Source organism: Agelaius tricolor, unplaced genomic scaffold (assembly GCF_023055355.1).
Source record: "Agelaius tricolor isolate 1412-34295 unplaced genomic scaffold, bAgeTri1.0.p SCAF_4, whole genome shotgun sequence".
Lineage (NCBI taxonomy): Eukaryota > Metazoa > Chordata > Aves > Passeriformes > Icteridae > Agelaius > Agelaius tricolor.
Window position 1 is genome coordinate 46,373,993 of NW_027269264.1, and position 20,416 is coordinate 46,394,408.

At 35.0% G+C, this 20,416-nt stretch overlaps 1 protein-coding gene across 10 annotated transcripts in view; it reads right to left on the reverse strand.

Annotated features, from left to right (window-relative positions):
• NIPBL (NIPBL cohesin loading factor) overlaps positions 1-20,416 on the reverse strand; it is a 147,165-nt gene that overhangs the window by 65,471 nt on the left and 61,278 nt on the right. For 7 of the 10 annotated variants that reach the window (XM_071425533.1, XM_071425532.1, XM_071425531.1 and 4 more), the window contains exons 5-9: positions 19,327-19,426; positions 17,618-17,769; positions 16,404-16,564; positions 13,474-13,567; positions 3,441-4,073 (exon numbers count right to left, since the gene is read on the reverse strand). In XM_071425533.1, the coding sequence (XP_071281634.1) occupies positions 3,441-4,073; positions 13,474-13,567; positions 16,404-16,564; positions 17,618-17,769; positions 19,327-19,426 (1,140 nt within the window). Of the gene's footprint in view, positions 1-3,440; positions 4,074-13,473; positions 13,568-16,403; positions 16,565-17,617; positions 17,770-19,326; positions 19,427-20,416 lie in introns of those variants that run through there. The other 3 variants (XM_071425535.1, XM_071425528.1, XM_071425529.1) reach the window with 2 other exon arrangements.

Below are 20,416 nucleotides of genomic sequence, written 5' to 3' on the forward strand. Positions count from 1 at the left end.
AGTACTGAAGCTATTAAATGTAAGAGATTATTAAAATGCAACTTTTGGTGCCAAATATCTAGATCTTCAAAATCTCCTTTCACTAACAGATACAGAAAAATTACTTGTTAAATTAATCAATAGAGAGACTTTCTTAAGGATAGAGTAGAAAGAGGAGATGAACTCCTGCCCTTCCACACAGAGAACAAGGATGAAACCGACTTGTTATTGTTAAACGTTGCACCTCTCTATCATGATATATGAAGGGGACACACTCCAAGAGCCAAGCAGCCAAAAAGGACAGAATTATAAAAACATAGCTACAAAAAGCACTTGGATATGAGGAAGGAAGTCTATATTATAAAATCACTGTTTACACATATCTGACACACAGTAGCTTGAATTTGTCAGATTTTGGATTAGTGATCTTTGCACTAAAGATTCCTTTTCATAAATGAAAAGCATGAAAATCAGATTTCAGAAAGATAAGCCACTTTTCAAAGAAGAAGGTGCTTCAGCAAACCCCTGTGTTGGTTCCTCTTCTGAAACTCAGACTGCTTCCCACCTTGAGAGACTTTGTTTGGAGGAAGCCAAATATTTTAAGAGCTTTATTAGAAACAATGATTTGTTACAGAAAGTAATAGAAGTACCACAAGGCTCCAATCCCTATTTACCACCAGTACCAAATATAATAAAAGGACCTCAGCATTAAAAAAACCCCAGACCTCACCATTGCCTTAGACAAAGTGTATAATTTTTAGCAAGAATGTTCCCCCAAAATCTCTGCTGCTTTTCTGAAATAAACTCTTCCACACTACTGGTTATTAACCTCAGAAGAACATGTCCTATGCAACCAAACCCTTTCTGTTAAAAAGAAAGCATTTGAAAATCTGTGATGGAGTACAGAACTGTGGAAATTTCATGTCTAAAATAAAGGACAGAAGTAATTTATGGAAACCAGTGTGAGTATACACAGAAAACACAGTACGATTGTAATATGCATTCCCATGCCTCTGTTACAAAAGCAGCAAAGATGCTTTCATGCATGTTTTAGTATGCACTAGCATTTTGAGTAAGTTCTCTAAAGGGATGCTTGCTATTGTAAAGCATCAGCTGGCTCTATGCAGAGTCCCACTCTAATTAGACTGAGCACTTGCTACATCCACGCTCTCTTCCTGACATAATGTGATCTGAAGTTACAGTACATGTACAAAAAGGCACAAATGCCAGGCCTTTGTATAAATACACTATGCAGCTTTGCAGAAATGAATTACATATCTAGAAGTTATTGAATATGTTTCTAGCAGACATATTCCTATAGGAAATAGAGGATGCTTCCTCTTGCAGCCTCACAAAACCAAACAGCTCTAACTAGAACAATCCCAGAGTGTATCAGATTCTAGACATAGCATAAATTTAGAAGCAATGGCAAAAGCATTACCAAAAAAATAAGAACTATATATCTCCAAGGTAGCATCTTCAGGAAATCTGTTCCAAGACTGCTAAAAATCTTTCTACTAAATACTATGCAGTTATGGCTGAAACCTCAAGAGCCAGAGTGAAAAAGTGAAAAGTGCTGCTGTCTATCATAGGGGCAACTTAGCACAAGTGAATAAATAGCGATCATCTGTCCCACTATAGGGCAGCAACTCTTGTACCTGATTTATAGCAATTGTAGGAGGTCAGGGAGATCTGAGACCAGAGGATGCAAGTAAGGGAAACCATAAGGTCAGAATCTGTATTTGGGAAGATGGTTATTGACCAGCGGTGAACAGGAAAGGTCACAGTCCATCAAAATCACTCCTTTCCCCAAAACAAACAAATCAAGGATCTGATCATGGATGTGTAATTATCATAAACAAACTTTACAACTAACGATCAACATTTTCTGAAAGCCAAAACAAAACAGAAAGTGTATTTTTAGCTTTGATCAAAGTGTTTGAAAGCTGCTGTGCATTTTTTCAGCTGCTTCTCAGGCAAAACATGGTAGAGATTCTATTTTAAATGTGTGGACATAAATGTAGCTGTTGAACTATTAGACCACAAACCACAAGCTCTCCAACAATAAATTTAAGATTAATGGAAGAGATTTAGGCAAATAAACAAATTCCCCATCTCATTAAATTAAAGACAGTAGAGATCAGTAGAAATCTCTTTTGTGGTGAGCACACCTTTTCCCCTTACATTCATAAATAGTTTTTGCTAAAAAAAAAATATTTAATTACCAAATAAGAAACATCTTAGAAGTTACACCATTTAGTATTGCAACCATGTTTACAAACACACACACACACACACACACACACACACATGCACACAAATACACACAAACTCTCTCTTCCTTTCACCACTCAGGAATCACTACATATAGTGAAAAACCACTTTGAATAGGGAGAAAATTTGCACCCTTTCTGATGCTAAAGACCCAAAATGTGAGTAAATTCATTCCATGCAAGTAAGTCTACATGGGCCATTTTCACCTATGAACTTCCAAAATCAGAATTTTCACCATTTTCCATTCTGCAAGACTTTACTTGACAGTATCTAATAAATCAGGATTACGCTACTAAACATTTTTTTGCTCAGAAGTTAAACATGGTGCAGAGGAAGATTCTGAAAAATACTTATGGTAAATTATTACTATCTAATTCATAAACCATGTCTGAAACCAAAGACCTTCAAACCAGTTAACAACAGAAAAAGAAAGAGAAATGCAAAAAAAAAAAATTTGATAGATTCAATTAACTCCATTAAGACAACAAGTCCACCTACCGAAGTGAAGATAAAACATTTCAGAGGCCTACCTGGTTCTGTGCTACAGACCATAGAGATATATGGTAGTTCTCTAAAGCTTCTAATGCCTACATAATAATTAATATTCAGTTGAACAAACATTAGCAACAATAGAATTGTATCTATTACCCAATCATTATGCTACCTTCAAAAGAACAGAACAGATGTGATTTTAGTCTCACATCTCCTTCACATTAAATCCAAATGGGGATATGAATAGAAATGGGATAAAACAATGTTCCTGCATTTTCTTAAATTAGGCAGCATGGATTAATAATACAACTGTCAAAACTTACTATAAATTTTGATTTATGGTACTGCTGGGATTTTAGAAACTATAAACAACATTAACTGTACTTCATTCAGTCTCATGGTTAAAAGTAAGAGTATTTGAAAAGAATTTCGAAACATAAGAATTTCACTTTCCATCCATTAAGACCCCAAATAAAGAATATCAGATATTCAAAGTATGCATATATGAAAGATTACAGTTCATTGTTGGAAGGGAATGGAGATGAATGTCGTAGAAGAACCTACACTGCATACACAGAATTGAATTATGTGACAATGACAGGAAGTTTTTTTTATATATATATATATGGGGTTTATATGCATATATATATATTTATATAATATATAGTGTATATACACACACACAATCCTTTTACCTTTATCTTGCACTTCTTTTGAAAATCGCTCCCTTTCAATAGCTGATTCACGTTCTATCCGCTCAATTTCAGCCAATGCATCCAATTCTACTTCATCATATGACGTTATAGCTCCTTGTTGCGAAACCTGTTGCTGTGTCTGTACCACAGGAGTTTGAGGTTGTTTTGCAGCAACTGAAGTGTTCTGTTGTAAAACAGGCACTTGTTGTGCCTGAAGGAAAGCTGTCTGTTCATGCTGCGGCAAACACTGAGCAGCGTTTAGTGGGCGGTTAACATCCTGTGGAGTAACGGGTGTTTTAGAAGTCTGTCCTGGGTACTGCACATTAAAAGGAATATCACCCTCTGACACACTGCTGTTTTCCAAACCAGAAAGCATATCATCCTGCTGGTCCATATCCGAAGATCTTACACGAGACAGTCTTAATGTAAGCTTAGTGGAGTCCTTGGAAGGAGAGCTAATGATATCATACATTGCAGCTTTTTCAGTCTGGTCTTTTTCATCCTTGCCTAACTTCATTTTCTTTTGTTTCTTTTGCTTTCTTTCTGGAGAATCTAACAATATGTCTGGGGGAACATCTCTAGGTGATGAATAAGGTGGAGGCTGAGATTGTTGGATTAAAGGTTGTCTTGATCCTAGAATAATAATTCAGAAAAACTGAACAGTTATGTTGTTTCATGTTTATATAAAAACACACTAAATATAACCTGCATACTTTTAATGTGTATCTCTACATATAACTGTGTTCACAAAAGGTCTAAATAAGATTGGTAGGAAGCACATCATTGCTAGATCAAGATGCAATCTAGATAGTTGCAGTGTATTTTCTAGGAATTTTAGCTATCCACTGCAAGTAGAGAAGGGATCATTTCAGAGAAGATGGAACAAAAAAAACCCACCACCAAAAAAGAATAAATAAAAATAGTACCTAAGGTTCAGAATATCAGCTATTAGAAAATGATCAACAAAAGCAAGTTGATGGCAGAAAAAAGGAAAGATCAAAAAGATTCTTATTAAGGTCCAGTGATGAAGATTTAATGATCAGTATATAGGCACTAGCCATTTCAGCCACACATTTTTAATTTAAAAAAACCCCAAAACAAAACCAAAACATACACAACCTCCTTAACTTGGATTCTGACAGTTATTTTAATTTTTTAGAATTTTCTTTATTTTATTTTAGGTAAATTTATTCCAACCTCCCCCACTATTACTATCTAGGAAACACTAATTATCTAAAGGCATCTTTCTACCATTCCCTGCCTTATCTCCCTTTTTTATTTAATGTGTAAATTTTTGCTTCTGTATGAATTTTTGCTTCTTTCCAGGATTTGAGGATATCTACAGAAATTTTAAAGAGAGGACACTTCTAATTAAATAATTTCTCCAATTAATTACATTTGAAGTTCTAATTTCTCTAATGAATCAGCTTCCTTTAACTGTTAGCCTAGAAAAAAAAGTCTGAAAAACAGAGAAGCTTTTCAACCTGTCCCAGTTATAATTTTGAGCTATAGTTCTGGCTTAGAAGGAATACTGTGCAAGGTGGGGAAGACACACAGGCTCCTCTTCTTAAAGCAACCATTCACATTCCATTCATCCATTGGGAAATACTGATCTTCAGAAACATCAGTGACTGATATTATTATCAATCATTCTGGTCAGGTCATCATAGGTCAGCACTTCTAACAAGAAGCAAAAATTAAGCAGAATCCAGGCCTTGTGTGCTTCATTCAAGAAACAACACTAAACAAGAAAGCAGTTTTATTCTGCAGCTTAAATTTCATATTTTTGAAAGTGTTAAAAATCATTAAACAATGTACCAAACCGCAGGTGAAAAAACAGAATGGTTATTTCTGTTTGAAGCTTCAATTTACATGAAAAGTGTGCTTTTACTGATGGCCTCTTTGCACAGACTGCTATGCTTTTGTCTCCATAGACCATTCTGTGAAAGTGCCACAACTTCTGTATGCAGCGAGCAGGAACATAGCTTATCTTAAGGGTTTATCTTAATCCTTCTTGGCCCTCAGCAACAAATCCATATTCTGTCAATAACATCCACAAAGTTGGGAAGCTCTGTTTTGACTCATCCCAATTTTCAAAACAGTTCTACTACTCTACTTCCCTTTCTCAAATCAGATACCACACTCAACCACCAGTACCAAAGTTCTCACTACACCCTAAGAAGATTTTTCCCTTGCTTTTCAACAGATTCCTATTCTTGTTATGCTCCTCCCCACAACTACCATTTCTTTGGGTAATTTGAAATATTGAATGCAATGTGTAACAGGAATCCTTAGCTACTAATTTCTTTTATGGTAATGACTACTACTCAGGAAGCTGCAGGATATTTCTACAAATAGTAGAGGCAACTGAGAACTTTTCAAAGAGATATTACACACATCTAATCTTGATTTTTCTCTTAAATGAATAATTTTGAAGTTGCAACAATGGAACACTTACTATTTTTCAGAGTTACACATCTAAACAAAGGGGACAGACTTTATTCTCTCTTGTCCTAACTTTCTAGATAAATATGACAATATCTGATTTGGTATTATTTGGCATTTCTCATGTTGAAAAGTAAGACTGCAGCAACAGATAAAGTAGCTCTTTTTATCTTTGAATAGACTTGAGGAGGCCAGAAGGATTTCACTGCATTCCATTGAACAGTCTTAGAATCCAGTAAATGAAGAAACAAAAGTAAAGTTTTGCCTCTCCTAGGCAGCACTACGAATAAGTATTTGAAAATATCTTCCTCCTAAAGGAAATTCTTGCAACGTTTTGATTGTAAGGCCTATAAGCTGCATTTTAAAACAACATGTTCCAGCAATAACTTCACATATTTCTGAGATGTTTAATGATGGTTAAGCCTCTGACAACAAGAAGGCTCAGAAGCTACAATGCCTATGTATGGAGGTAAAAGAAATTGAAAAATATGAAGCATTCTTGAACAGTTTCACCCTACCACAAACCACAGCAGTTTTGAACAGATATCACACAATGGACACACAGCACATTCTGAGACTTCAAACAAAAGCCAGCAGACTACCCAGGTGGCCAGGAAGGTCAAAGGCACCTGGCCTGTATCAGCAATAGTGTAGCCAGCAGTGATTGCTCCCCTGTACTCAGCACTGGTGAAGACACATCTTGAATGGTTTGGTCAGTTCTGGACCCCTCACTACAAGAAAGACACTGAGGTGCTGGAGCATGATCAAAGAGGGGGAAGACAGCTGGAGCACAAGTCCAGCAAGGAGTGGCTGAGGGATCTGGGGGTCTTTATCCTGGAGAAAAGGAGATTCAGGGAGACTTTATCACTCTCTACAGCCACCTGAAAGGATGTCGTGGCCAGGTGGGGATCAGCCTATTCTCCCAGGCAACTAGAAGAAAAGCCCAAACTGCACTAGAGGAGATTCAGGTTGGACCTCAGGAAGAATTTCTTCACTGAAAGGGTGGGTAGGCATTGGAATGGGCTGCCCAGGGATGTGGGCAGTCACCATTTCTGGAGGTGTTCAAGAAATGGCTGGACATGGCATGTGGTGCTAGGGTTTAGTTGACATGACAGTTTTTCTTTGAAGGTTGGAACAGATCATCTTGGACATCTTTTCAACCTCAATAATCCTATGAAAACTATAGCCATTATACAGAGAGAGTCTTGTCTATTAATGGTGGAGTCGGTCTGGAGTATTTCCTATGGGAGAAGTCTTGGGCCATTATATGTCTAAGAATAAGTACCTTTACCAAGACTAGACAACAGAAAAAAAAAAGCCAAAACTTAAAGAATACACAGACAATTATGATGAGTTTGCTGAACCAGTTGAGATTCCAAGATGGACAAGGTTTGTTATACAAAATGCTGTCAGTGGAGTAAATAATATACAAATCTTCAGAAACTATCTTTAGGAAATAACCAAATTTCTTATTTTAGAATAGAGAAATATTTAGACAACTTTTGAGTCTAAATCTAGGGCTGGGCAGTAATTCAGGAGAAAAATAAATCTGTCCTTCTGTAGCTGACTTTCCACAGATAGTATCATTAAAAGAACTTTGTGCATGCTCTCTTTATATAGCAGGCAAGTTAAAAGGAGGTTCTCCCCTGATTCAGGAAGGTCACTGTATTGTTACTAAACAGCAAATATTGAGAGTCAACCACATAACACCAAACATAGCTGAGAAGCAGGTACCATAATAGGAAATGAGGTATCTACAGAGAACAAACACAACCAATCAACAATACCTCTCTAGTCTCCCAGCAGCAGTCATTCTGACCACCCATGATAAACCTAGGGCTGGTTCTCTACATTTCTTAGTTCTTCTATTGGTTCTTAGTGGTAGATGGGACTAAGCATGGAAGAAGTTTTATTAACTGCTGTAGCAATTTGCAAACAATTTTTTCTGTGATCCTTGAACCATATCTTATCAAATCCTATATAATGCAATCAACTATAAAAAGAATTCAATTGCATTGACAGAGACTTAGTCATCTTTAAAATGTAAAGTTTTGAATTCACTTCTGGTTTGTTCACCCTGGCTCTACTTGCTCACTGTGTATCACTAGCTTGGATAGCAAACAAAGCAACCATCTGTCCTGGAGATTGCATATATCACTGACATCTCCATCTTATGGTTTTGTCTGTACTTCCTAATCACACCACAATACTCACAACTTCTTTTAAGTTTTCGTGATACCTCCTCTGATGATCTCTAAGCCTCTTCACGTCACTTGCCTTTTGAAGATGATGCAGCAAAGTCACACCACTGATCACACTCTCTGTTGTGATCCACATGGTTTAAAAGCATTTACTATGGTTATCAGGAAGTTAGAACTCACATATTTTTCAGTATTAAAAAATTATTATCTTTCCACTTGTACAATAACAAGTTCCAAAGGGTCCCAGGAAACAGTACCTTATTATTCCTTTAACTCCCTTGTAGGCAAAGGTTCTCAGATGTTGACAAAAGCCTTTCAGCTATCCTACACCCTGTTTCACTACAAGCGTCATTCTCTAAGCATGAAAGCTGGAAAAACTTCTAGAGAACAAATGAAGACTAATGTTTAATATTTGGTTCATAGCACATTGGAGAGAAACTTCAAGAATGTTCAAGTGATTTTTTAAATCCAGAGGAAAGTGATCTTCCACACTCCTAGCATGATTTAAATAGGTACCAAATTGGTGTATAAACCCAGACACAACATTCCAGACATTTTACTGGAAAAGCCTTTGAAAAGAGAGGCTTTAAGAAATGTGTACGTGCTGCATGTGAATTATTAAGATTTTACATATGAGTAATTACACTGTAAACAAGTTCCTAAGGGCAGAAGTTGGAGAAGAGAAGCAGAGCATTCACATTGTCACAATGACATATGTCTGTTGGAAAACCTAGGAACTTTGTGATTACAGAACCTAAGGAACACACTATTGCCAACAGATTTCAAGAGACTGCAGTTAAAATGTGCAAATGAAGTGTGTCTTTTTTTTTCCTTTTTATCCTCACTTAATGATCTTACTTACCACCTTCACATAAAATGGGAGTTTTCATAAAAATGAGATCAGACAAATTCACCCTGGAACTCTGGCTAAAGCAGTCTCAAAATTGGTAATAATCACTTTGAGAATTTGTGCCTCCAGTAGACTCAAAAAGAGAAGAACAATCCCTTCAAAAAGATGGTAAAGGCCTACCCAGATTACAACACATAGTCAGTATGATTCAAGTACACACTAGAACAATTCTTCTGTAAGAACCGAGATAATGAAGAAATGGTATTCCAAAGGAATTTGTTAAGAAAAAGTATGATCAAATCTTGAAGAGATTTAAGTGCCATATCTGGACTCTAGCATGGCTTTCTATATAGCTTCTCATAATAATTTCACTAACAAGCTGAAGAGTGTTAATCCAGTGTAATCTAGACAATAATATGTTGATTATTGTAAACCCTGCTGTGAAGCTATGCTCACACAAATTCAATTTTTCTTAATAAAAATTAAGTGAGTATAGGTGAACAAGTGCAGCTTTCCAGAGCACTGTCATAACAATAATGGTTTAAAATATTTGCCATTAATATCTTGTCACGTAAAAAGAATTAGAAACTATTTTATTAATCTAAATATCATTACTGCTTTAATGTCTTTAAGAGGCCAACCCCTGCTTTTAAAAATAGAATCAAAAGTTTTCTTGACTAATTTGAATAACTTTCTGAAACAAAACAAATTCAGTGACAAGAAGCACAAACTTCTAATTTATCTGTGAATTGCAAATCATAAAAGGAAGACAGAAAAGCTCTATAGAAATACAGTAGAATGCTTAAAACAACTTGCAGCATAAATCTAAGTTATCAGCAAAGAGCAGCTATACTCCCATGTACAACAGTAGTATCACACTAAGTAGTCTTCAGTACTTTCCTGACAACTCATGCTAAATCTTCAAATAGAGATGTATCTACGACTAAGGACAGTAGAACATGAAGACATATGCAGACCAATTAAAAGTCAGTTAAAAACATCAAAGACAATTGGAAGCTCAGAAATGATGACTTATGTAAAGGTAAAAGAAACTGTGCTGTTCAGTTTGTAGATTAGATTAGTGAAAGACATGATAATGTTCTTTGATATGTAAATGTCTGATATAAAAAAAAAGGATGTGTTCTGTTTTTCTTTGCCCATTGGAAAGAAGTAATGAAGCATCATGACTAACTGCAACAAAAATTACTCAGGTTAAGCCTTAGGAGCTTTCTAACACTAAGAATTTTAATAACTTCTATGGCAAAGCCAAGGAAACTCTGTTACTGGCATTTTAAAATACATGGAAGTTACTCAGAGTAGTACTGCTACAGCTTAGCAACATGAGTGTAAAAAGATGGCAAGACCTCAAGTCCTTTCCTGCAGCTTTTTCTAAAATCCTAGAATCTTCCTCTGGAAAGTTTACCAAATTTTGCATTAGATACAAAGAAAATGCTACTTATTTTGATTAGCAGACAACAAGAACATTTATTTTCAAAGAGCATAACTTAATTTAAAATTCAAACCTAAAAGGGATAGCATGTAAGACAGATAAAGAACATACATTTGAGAAGTTTTTAGGGACAGATTATATTCACTTTCCATATCCTCTTCCAATAGTTTTCAGAGAAGAGTCCCACCACTCTACCCAGAGTTTGAAATGCCTCATGAAAAACTCAAGCTTTGGCTATTCTACCTGAGAACAGAAGTATTCAGAGCCTCCCTGCATAAAAAAATTTAGACTTGAAGGAAGAAACAGGAATGAACATTTATTTTGGTGCTATCAAATAAAGTTCTTCTGCCATTCTTTTGAAGGAGAGAAAGGAAGACGGCATTTTTTCTTCACAAGTAGCATTGAAGAGAGAGTACTGAAGTCTACATTATAGATTTGAGAAGATCCCTAATTCTTCTTATCTATTCTATATTCAGAGACCAAATGTAGTGCAATCTGACTGGAGAAATTCCATAAAGCCCTAAGAAAATAAATGGGATCTTTCCAAATTATTCAGAAAATAATAAATTATTCATTAAAAATTTCTAGAGGGAATACAACATATTTGTGAAAAAGAGTGCAAAATTACATAATTTTGTAAGAGTTGTTGCTAGTCCTTACAGATGTCTTCCTAAGGATTTAGACAACTGTGTGGAAACAGGACTGGAAATTATATGAACACACCTCTTCATAAAGCAGTGGACTAAAAACATTATGGAAGCCTTTCCTTTATCCAACTCTTTAGAGGTTTCCTCAAGAAAAAATTAAGAATTAAAATAAAATATGAGGTTGTATAGCAGTAGGAAAGTAGAGCAAATTGATAAAATATTCTGATGAGTAATCAATCCTCAGTAATGGAATCCAGGGGATATTTCATGAGGTCAACAAGAAGAAAACACTCCATGATACTCCATGCTCTATTCACAGAATAAGTTCTTAAAAAATCATCCACTGGCAACAGATGACAGCTTGAAAAGAGAGGCATTATGATGTTTCCATAGCTAAAACCAAAAAAATTTTGGGATTAAACTTCAGATGCTCTTGTACCTTTAGTGAAGCAGAAGTGAACAAAGAAAGTGAAATTTTACTCCACTGATTAAATTAATAACCACCCAAAACACAAAAGTAAGTCCTGTCATCTCTCAAATATTTGCCTGTGTTGCAAATAAAACTTCTCCCTCATTTAGATTCTGTCACACAGACAGCTACATTCAGTGTGAAGGTAATTCAAGACTGTGCAATCATGGTCTCCATTTCTCCAGAAGTCTTGTAACCTTTGGTAAATGTCTCAAACCTCTATGTTCTATAAGAAAGCTCTGGCATTATAACAACCTTCCTGAAATCTCCCTCTGATTATGATTAGTTACACCTTTTGCCATTCTTTTTGTCCTTCCAGACAAATGGCAAGTATTTTGTACATTTTTTTAATCAAGGTTTGTGACCTGCTAACCAAACTTTCAGGGACTAATAAGAGAGCAACAAAAAGCTCAGCATAAATACTTGTATTCATCCCAACTTTCACTAGGAATCATAGGCCAAAAATTCCCTGTAGAGGATCCCATGTTCTTAATAACACTGAAATTATTTACAACTCTTCCATGCATTTCTAAAATACTAGATGGAGCATCAAGAACTGTTTCTCTCAATCAGGGTTCATTAATGTCTTAATGATGGCAAAATGTCAACACCATTAGAAGCAGTATTTGAGTTGTGCAATTTTTCAAAGGGAAAAGTAAAGTTAACATAGAGATAAATCAGAAAGATCTTCTTGCACTTTAATGCTCATGCCAAAACATTACAATCTGAACTACACAATCAGTCTGTTTTCAGAAATAGTCTGAAAAGCTATCCCTTCAAAACTGGGTTCTGAGAAAGCCAATTGAAACGGCAGCAACTTTAACAAAAAAAAAAAAAATAGAATATTGTCTGACTGAATGGTAATCACATATATGAGTGGGCTAACTTAGATCCACAACCTTGTTAAACCTACAAACTTGACAAAGAACGAAAAATAACCACATTTACATGAGTCTTATGGGAAGTCCTTTAGAACAAGACGTCCTGAAATACTGAAGCTCCTGGCATACACATACTTCTCACTTGCCACCTGAACCACAGGATAATTCAGTTAGGAAGGAACCTCAGGAGATGTTTAGTTTATCCTCATGCTCAAAGCAGGGTAAGGCAGGGACACGTTATGTCAGGTTTTATCCAACCTGACTCTGAAAACTCCCAAGGACAGAAAACTCACAGATTCTATGGGCATCTTTTTCCACTGCTTGACTGTCCTGACAGTGAAAAAGTTTTTCCTTAGACCTAGTTAGAACTCCTATTTAAATTTAAGTCCATTGTATTTCATCCTTCTTCCAAAGCAATGAAAAGACTGACTCAGATCTCCCTGATAATCTCCTGATAATCTCTTTTAATTATTGCTCTGTAAATGTAAAATCACTGAAAAAGAAAATTAACAAGAATATGTCCCAACTCCTACCTTACCAAGTGGATTTTAGTATAAAGAATTATTTTTTTCTGTTTCCTCTCAACTGACAGACAGTTCACCCTAAATCTCTCCACAGCTAAGGTTTTCAGGCTTCATTTATGCTATGTGTATTGAGTTCATTTATTTTCATATTTTTAATATTTCATTATTGTAATTAAGACAAGTGCTGCATATTAAAACACTTCTGAGCTCGTTAAGGCTTCAATACTCGTAATGCTGCCTTTAAAACCTTTCTTATGTAGAGCAACTGAATTCTTAAAAGGAATTTAATTTTCAGATTGGAAAGGATTTTAAATCCTTCTGTCCTCCATAAATTTGAGCTTTATTTTGAAGGATGATTGGTTAATTGTTGGACCATCAGAAATTTCTTCTGGATCAGGGCTCAAAATAATTTTGCATCCAAAACATAATGCCATAGTCTGTAGTACTAGTTAAATACAAAACTCAGGAGGAAAAACTGAATTCTTTGAATTCTTGAATTTCCCTGTTCTTTGAATTCTCTGTTCTTTAAAACTGGGAAATATAAATTGACATGACTGCTAGACTACCTTTAAGGGCTCCATCACTTCCAGCTGGAGAGCAGACTGACTGTGGTGACCTCAAGGAAAAGGATGCAGCATTCCTTATTGAAGGATCGCCATCCTAAAGTGAGAATGATAAAAAAAGTTAACATATGAACATAAACATCTGTTAAAATAAAAACTGAAATTAGTACATAAATTGATAAAATGGATTGGGCAAAAAAGCACACAAGAAATACTAGGAAAAGAGTCACTTCCATTAAAACCTTTGTAATTTAGATTGCTATTAGACTATAATATAAGCAATGCTCCAATCAGACTTAAAAGGAATTTATAACCAGAACAGGCACTCACACAAAATCTTTGTGTATGTTTTCTAGCTAGACAAGCACTTTTGGGTTTACACTAGGATTCCATTTAGAATTTTTTCTTGCAAGTACGAGCACATGCATGACCTATACACAATACCATTTGAAAGAAATGGAGTATAAAGTGTAGATTTTTAAAACTCTGGTTTTTACATAATCTACCCTTAAAAGATAATAGATAGATATAGATAATCTTAATCTTAAAAGATTATCTAGAACGCTATCTTGCTCTTATAGTTCAACAAAGTAACAATTTGTATCTGTATCCTCAGTATAGGGAAGCCAGGACTGAACAGAATCTCTACCAGTCCCATTAGAGCAGCTGGGTTAGTCTCATGTAAAACACAGCTAGAGTGATTTTAGCTTGTAAGAGTTAAACAGGAAACAACTCAATGGCAAAATTAAGAACTTCCCCAACCTGCTCCAAAGCAATGAATAATTTCTGACAAACTTTTTCATAATATAATACTAATCGCAATGTAATTATGTCCATGCCCTATTTTTAGCAATGTAAATGTGTAGCTTTTGCCCCCACACTATCCTTATACAAAATGTGAAACGCACTATTCCAATCTCCATTCAGAGTTTGACATGGGTTTTTCCAATGCTTTTGTGGAGCCCTCTGCTGGTCACAACTACTCATTCACACAGTATCCTAACTACAACTATAGAATGGTTATTTCCCACTTCAACTACTGTTTTTTATAAAGCTTCTATGAGAATAGTTGGGGTAAAGAAAAGCTAGCAAATTCTGTATCTGTGAAGAGAAAATTTCTATAATTACAAACAAATTCTAATAATTTTATTCTTCCAAAAGGTACAGCGATAGAAATGAACAAAGTCTCCAAAGAAGTTCTACAGTTATTTCATGTTTCCTAATCAAATTGGTTATTTTAGCAGTTAACATTTTAATGTAGCTCTTCTTGAGATATCTGTATACAGGCAATTTTCTCACATAGCCATTTCTTTCCTTTATTTTTTTTAATCTGAATTATCTGTGCGATAAATACTTTTTAAACATTTTGACCAATATTAACCCAATTAACAAAATAAACGGTTTAATTGTAATTATGTTTTTACATGTCTGCATGAAAGAAATCAGCATCCAGTAGTGAGATAGAAAGCAAAATTGGTATTTCAAGGAGATAGCAGCCTGCACAGACAGACAATCACACTCTGACAATGGCCAAACAGCCAAATTCCATGTGTGCAGCCATAGACTAGGCTGTGCCTTCTGAAGGGGTAGATGGCACTGCTAAAAAGGAGAGAGTTTGAAGTTTATGGACTTAAGGTGACTACAACCCCAAGAACACAAATCCATAAGAAATCAGATTTCATCAGTTTCACCACCCATGCGCACTTACCACAGAACAATATTAGATTTTTTTCTTTTCATTCACAGCACAATAAACCTGAACTTACACTGTAGTGTTAATTACAATTATTTTTTGCAAGAGTGCTTGCAAAAAGAATTGTTGCCTTCTGAGGAAATGCTCATGGGCAAAGGCGTTTAATATTCAGACCACCACAATAAAGTGAGTTCCGTATCAAAAGTATACGATGCTATTTTAAGTGAAACTGAACTGATATCCTAGTGAGTTACTCATTTAGCTACTGCACTGAAATTATGGAACTGATATTTTTTTCCCTAATGGACTTTTCTTTGACTTGTAATAAATCTCAGAAACACACCTATATTGAAAATTAACAATTGTCAAAGACACAGGCAAAGACAGCTTCTTCTAAATTAACTAAACAGACTAACTAGGTATACAACATTTTGGGTAGAGATGTCATTCCTACCACAGCTGACAAATTTTCAGAAAGGTGCATTTACACTTCCTTAGTTTGGAGCTTCAAGAAATGATGAATTATATTCTAGGAAAGCTCTCAAGTTTACCAAAAATCACCCTTAAATTGAGTGAATGTGTAGTGACACATTAAGGGTACATTAAGGGGATACTTGCTGATTTTGTATTTCAGAGAAACATGATGTATTAAAGCAATTATGCTTTATGTTTTGTATATGAAGCAAAACATTTATGTAAGCATTATGTTTTAAAGCAACAAAATCCTAAAATGAATAAAAATAATTTAACTTCTTGAGTTTTATGATTCTTAAAATGCTCATTCATAAAGGTCTTCTCCAAAGTAGAAAAGACTGCAGCATTATTATTCATACAGAGATGCAAAACTTGAATATTCTTCAATTTGTTTTCAATATTCTTCAAATTGTTTTCTGCATCATAGCTTCTAAAATCAGCTTTAAAAGTTATAATTACAAATAAAGCACAGGTAACACATATGCACCATTAAGAAAGTGCACAAATTGATAAAAATGCAAGTTTACAACATTTACTACTTTCTATGTCTAGCATTTCTCCATTTAGACCATCCAATGAGGATGTATTATGTTTTCATAGTCTGTGAATTTTCAAATGAGTCTACACATCTGAAATTGAAATTTATCTTCAATGGTTTTATTCCTCAACAGCATCTTAAATATCTGACTTCTAAGTAGTTAAACACATACTTGCTTTATCATAGTAAATATCTGCTTTATCATAATAAATTGATTAGGTAACATACATCACTACTGAGTCTGTGCACCATCTGTAGGTAGTCTTCATTTGAGCCATGTCTAGAATTATCAGCATGATGATTAGCTGAATTTCCAGGCAACTGACTTGAAACTTTATTTTCATGGAGATTCCTCATCCCAGCTGTGACAATGGGACTGGATACGGAAGCTGGAATACAAAAAAATTAACTATATAGATACAGTCACGCAGTCATGAACTTGAAAAGATTCAGAGAAAACACCCTAACAGTGGATATTAAAATGTTGGATGCAAGAGGTCAGGAATCTGAACAAGAATCCAACTTGCTACAAATACCTTGATTAAAAACACATTATCTAAGATTTTTCAAAAGGATTTAAAATATTAATTCCATTACACAGTACAAATTACCCAAATTTCTCTCCGTATCTATTCTAATTACAGTCAGTATCTTCCTTACTGATGACAGAAAACTTAGCTTACTTCTATGTAACTTGAATTCACTACCTTAGGAACTTTCAAGGTATTCATGAGACATATAACATTACATATAAAACAGCTGTATATATATTCTAAGCACAATGTTAAAATTCATAAAAAAATTATTTAAAAGAATCCAGTAGAATTCTACTTATCAACAAAAAAAAATGCCCTAAATACCTTAATACTGATTATGTGTTCAGGATTGTTTTCAGACAAGGGAAGAACAAAAATCCATTTGTTCTGAAGGTCGTCTTCGCCAGTTACTTCATACCTTGAGCATAATTCTAGTCAACTTGCAATTAATCTAGCCAACTTAGAATTAATCTAACACTAAAAAGGGCCAGTAAGGCTAGAAAATCTCTAAAATTAACTTTAGGTAATCTAAAGTTAAGAAAACTTAACTTTTCTCTAGCAGAAATGAGATTTTCCCTAGTACATGTAAGTGATGCTCACAGCTAACAAATACAAGTTTTGGGTAGCTCAGATTATTTTCATTGTCACATATACAGGGCAACGGTGCAAATTGGACACAAATAGGGCAGCATTGCTACATTAATGTGTTTTATTTTTTCTTCTTTTGTTTATTTTTTTTTAAAACAAAGTAGATACCACCACTTTTTCCAGCCAAAAAAATCAAAGCAGCCTCAAAGACTTGCATAAAGAATGTGACTTCTTCAAATAAATTAGAAACCCATGAAATGTGCACATGAAAGTAAGTTGACATGAACTAGGAGAATAAAATCAACATCACAGACTTACCTTGCTGCATTTGAGGATGAGCTGTATAACTTGGAGGATGTGAATATGGCATGTATCCTGCAGGGCTTTGAGGAGCATATGGACTAGGCACTGGACTGTTCTGTTGTGCCAAAAATCTGTTACCAGAGCTTGTCTGTGGTGGCACAAACCGGCTAAAAAGAAAAAATATTGCAAAAAAGTTTTTAAAATTTGGAATAGCAACTATAGACAAATTCATTATTTCTTTTGGAAATTACACCTTCAAAAGATGAAAATTTCTTTAAGATAAAGAAAGCCTCCAACACAATTGAGAACTTCCTTCAAAAGCAGTATTTTGAGCTATCTATACTTTCCTAATGTCACCCATGTTACTGAAGAGGCAGAAGATAATAAATAGAAAGCTTTCATAAGACCTCCATCTAGGGAAGGGAAGCAATGACACAGATATGTATGGAAATTAGATCTGCAATTTCCTAAAGTTAATCTCAGAAGTTTGAACAAAAGTGACAGCAAAAGCTTTAATCAACTTGGTCATTAGGATTAACAAGGAACCATTTACTCTCTCTTTACTTTTCAGTAAGGTTCCAAATAACTCCATCTAACAAAACTACACTGTCAAGATAAAGGAATGTTGTAGGCAAGTCCACTGAACACAACTTTCTCTTTCACTGGCTTTATCTTAGACTTGTTTTACAGATAAGAAGCCATACAAATAACATTGAGACAATAATACATGCACATTATTACTTACATTCTTATATGAGTTTCTCAAAATTAAAATAACCAAATAAATACATCAGAAAGTACATTATGAGCTATCACAGCCCCAAGTTCTAAACAGGAACTCCATGAAGTAAGCTTCCACAGATAGAAACAGCAAAGTACTTAACATAAGGATTTTGCAAGGATTTCAAGAGAACTTTGTACTATTCATTGTAATATTCACAGCTCAAACAACATTTTTAGATATAAAAGTTTAAAAGTGTGTTGGTTGTTGTGAAGATACAGAACATTTCATTTGCCACTAACAGTAACTTGAAGTGAAACCTGAAATCAGTTTAATAATGATATCTAATAACTGAAGATGGGACCTGTTAAAGCCCAGTACTGGGGTTGAAACTACAGGCAGAACTCTCCCCTCTCATCCAGAGTATTTTAATATATTAATAAAAGCCTAAATTATAGGTAAATGCTACTTGCAAATGCTACAAAACTTAAAAACCCAGAAATCTGATAAGGCGTCTGCTGGAAGATTGGCTAAACTACTGGGCCTATCTTTCTGCAAGAAGCCTTTTGCATAACTGTTACAGTAGTACTCCATCTTCTTTCCCACCATTCTGCTAAACCAGTGCTGGGACAAGCTGGAACGCACCAGCCTATTCTGTCCTATCCTCTTGCCACCAGTCTCAGCCTCTGACACGGGTAGAAGACAACCAGAGGGTAACAGGAGGCAGAGGGACTCCTTAGGCAGGAAAGAAAGTATGGCTGAATTATGGGATGGAGTGAGAGAGATGAGAATTCACCATGAATCCTTAGAATACAGGGATTAGCTCACTGACAGAAAGAGGTTTCTTTACATATGAAGAAACTTACCCTGCTATCAGACAAATGCCAAATTTGTTATGACACTAACCATCTTTCACTTACATATTTGCAACAAGAATTGGCTGTCAGTGTAGGAACAACTTGTAGTTCACACCCCTCCCATCCCACTTAAAAGAAAGGATTACCTGGAAGGGCTATGTGAGATAGTGGTTTGTTGATAATTTGAAGATGCAGGACTACCACGCATGGAATTCTGAGAAATATTAAACTGTGACATCATCATTCCTATTAAAAAAAGAGATAGCAGCATTACTATACACACAATTCCTTTTCAATCAGTGAAGTATCTAATTTCAGAATTTATTACATACAATGAGATTATGAACTTTAATGACATTATAAAATTTGTTGACATTAGGATCATCAACCCACAACTAATATCTAATTTATAAAAAAACTAGTAATTACTGAATCCATGTATGATGTCCATTTTACATCATGACATAAAAAAGTATTCTCTAAAGTTATGTTAATTCAGCTACAATATTAACAGTAGTTTCTTCATCTCTTCCTTAGAACTTCCTAAGTCAAAATCTACTAGTAAAGAGAAACATTTTAAACCAGGTCATATATTCTGCACCCCAGGCTGGTGTGCACAATACTTGTGCCAATAAGCAAAAGATTTCACAGATTCACAAGTCAGAAGAACACAGAAAACTTATCTTCAGTTGTTGGAGCAAGTATAACAATCAGTCACTCCAATAATATTTAGTGGTCTCTTTCTACCCAGAGACAAAAGCTTTCTATTCCATTTCCATTAATCTTAGAGGGAATGTCATCAAAGAAGGTGCTGAAATATTTCAGTTACAAAGCAAAACCAATATCCCAACTGTGACTCCTACATCTAGTAGATAACCATACTCATGTGGTGGAAGTTCAGGTGCTGAACCAGCTGGCAAGCCACATGTATCAATGTTCTTGAAACTAACTAATTTAAGAGGCATTTGGACAATGCCCTGAATTTGACTGAACTTTCAGTCAGCCCTGAAATTGTCAGGTGGCTGGGTTAGATAATCATAGTAGGTCCCTTCCAACTGAAACATTTCAGTCAACTACTCTGACTTACATCATTATAAAGGGGAATTTAAAGGAATCTTTTTTTTTCCTCTCTTCAATACAGGAATAAAGAATATCCTAACAACTACATAACAAAGTGACACAGAAACACAAAAATGTAAATGAACTTGCAGTTATTTTAGTGACAGAATTTAATAT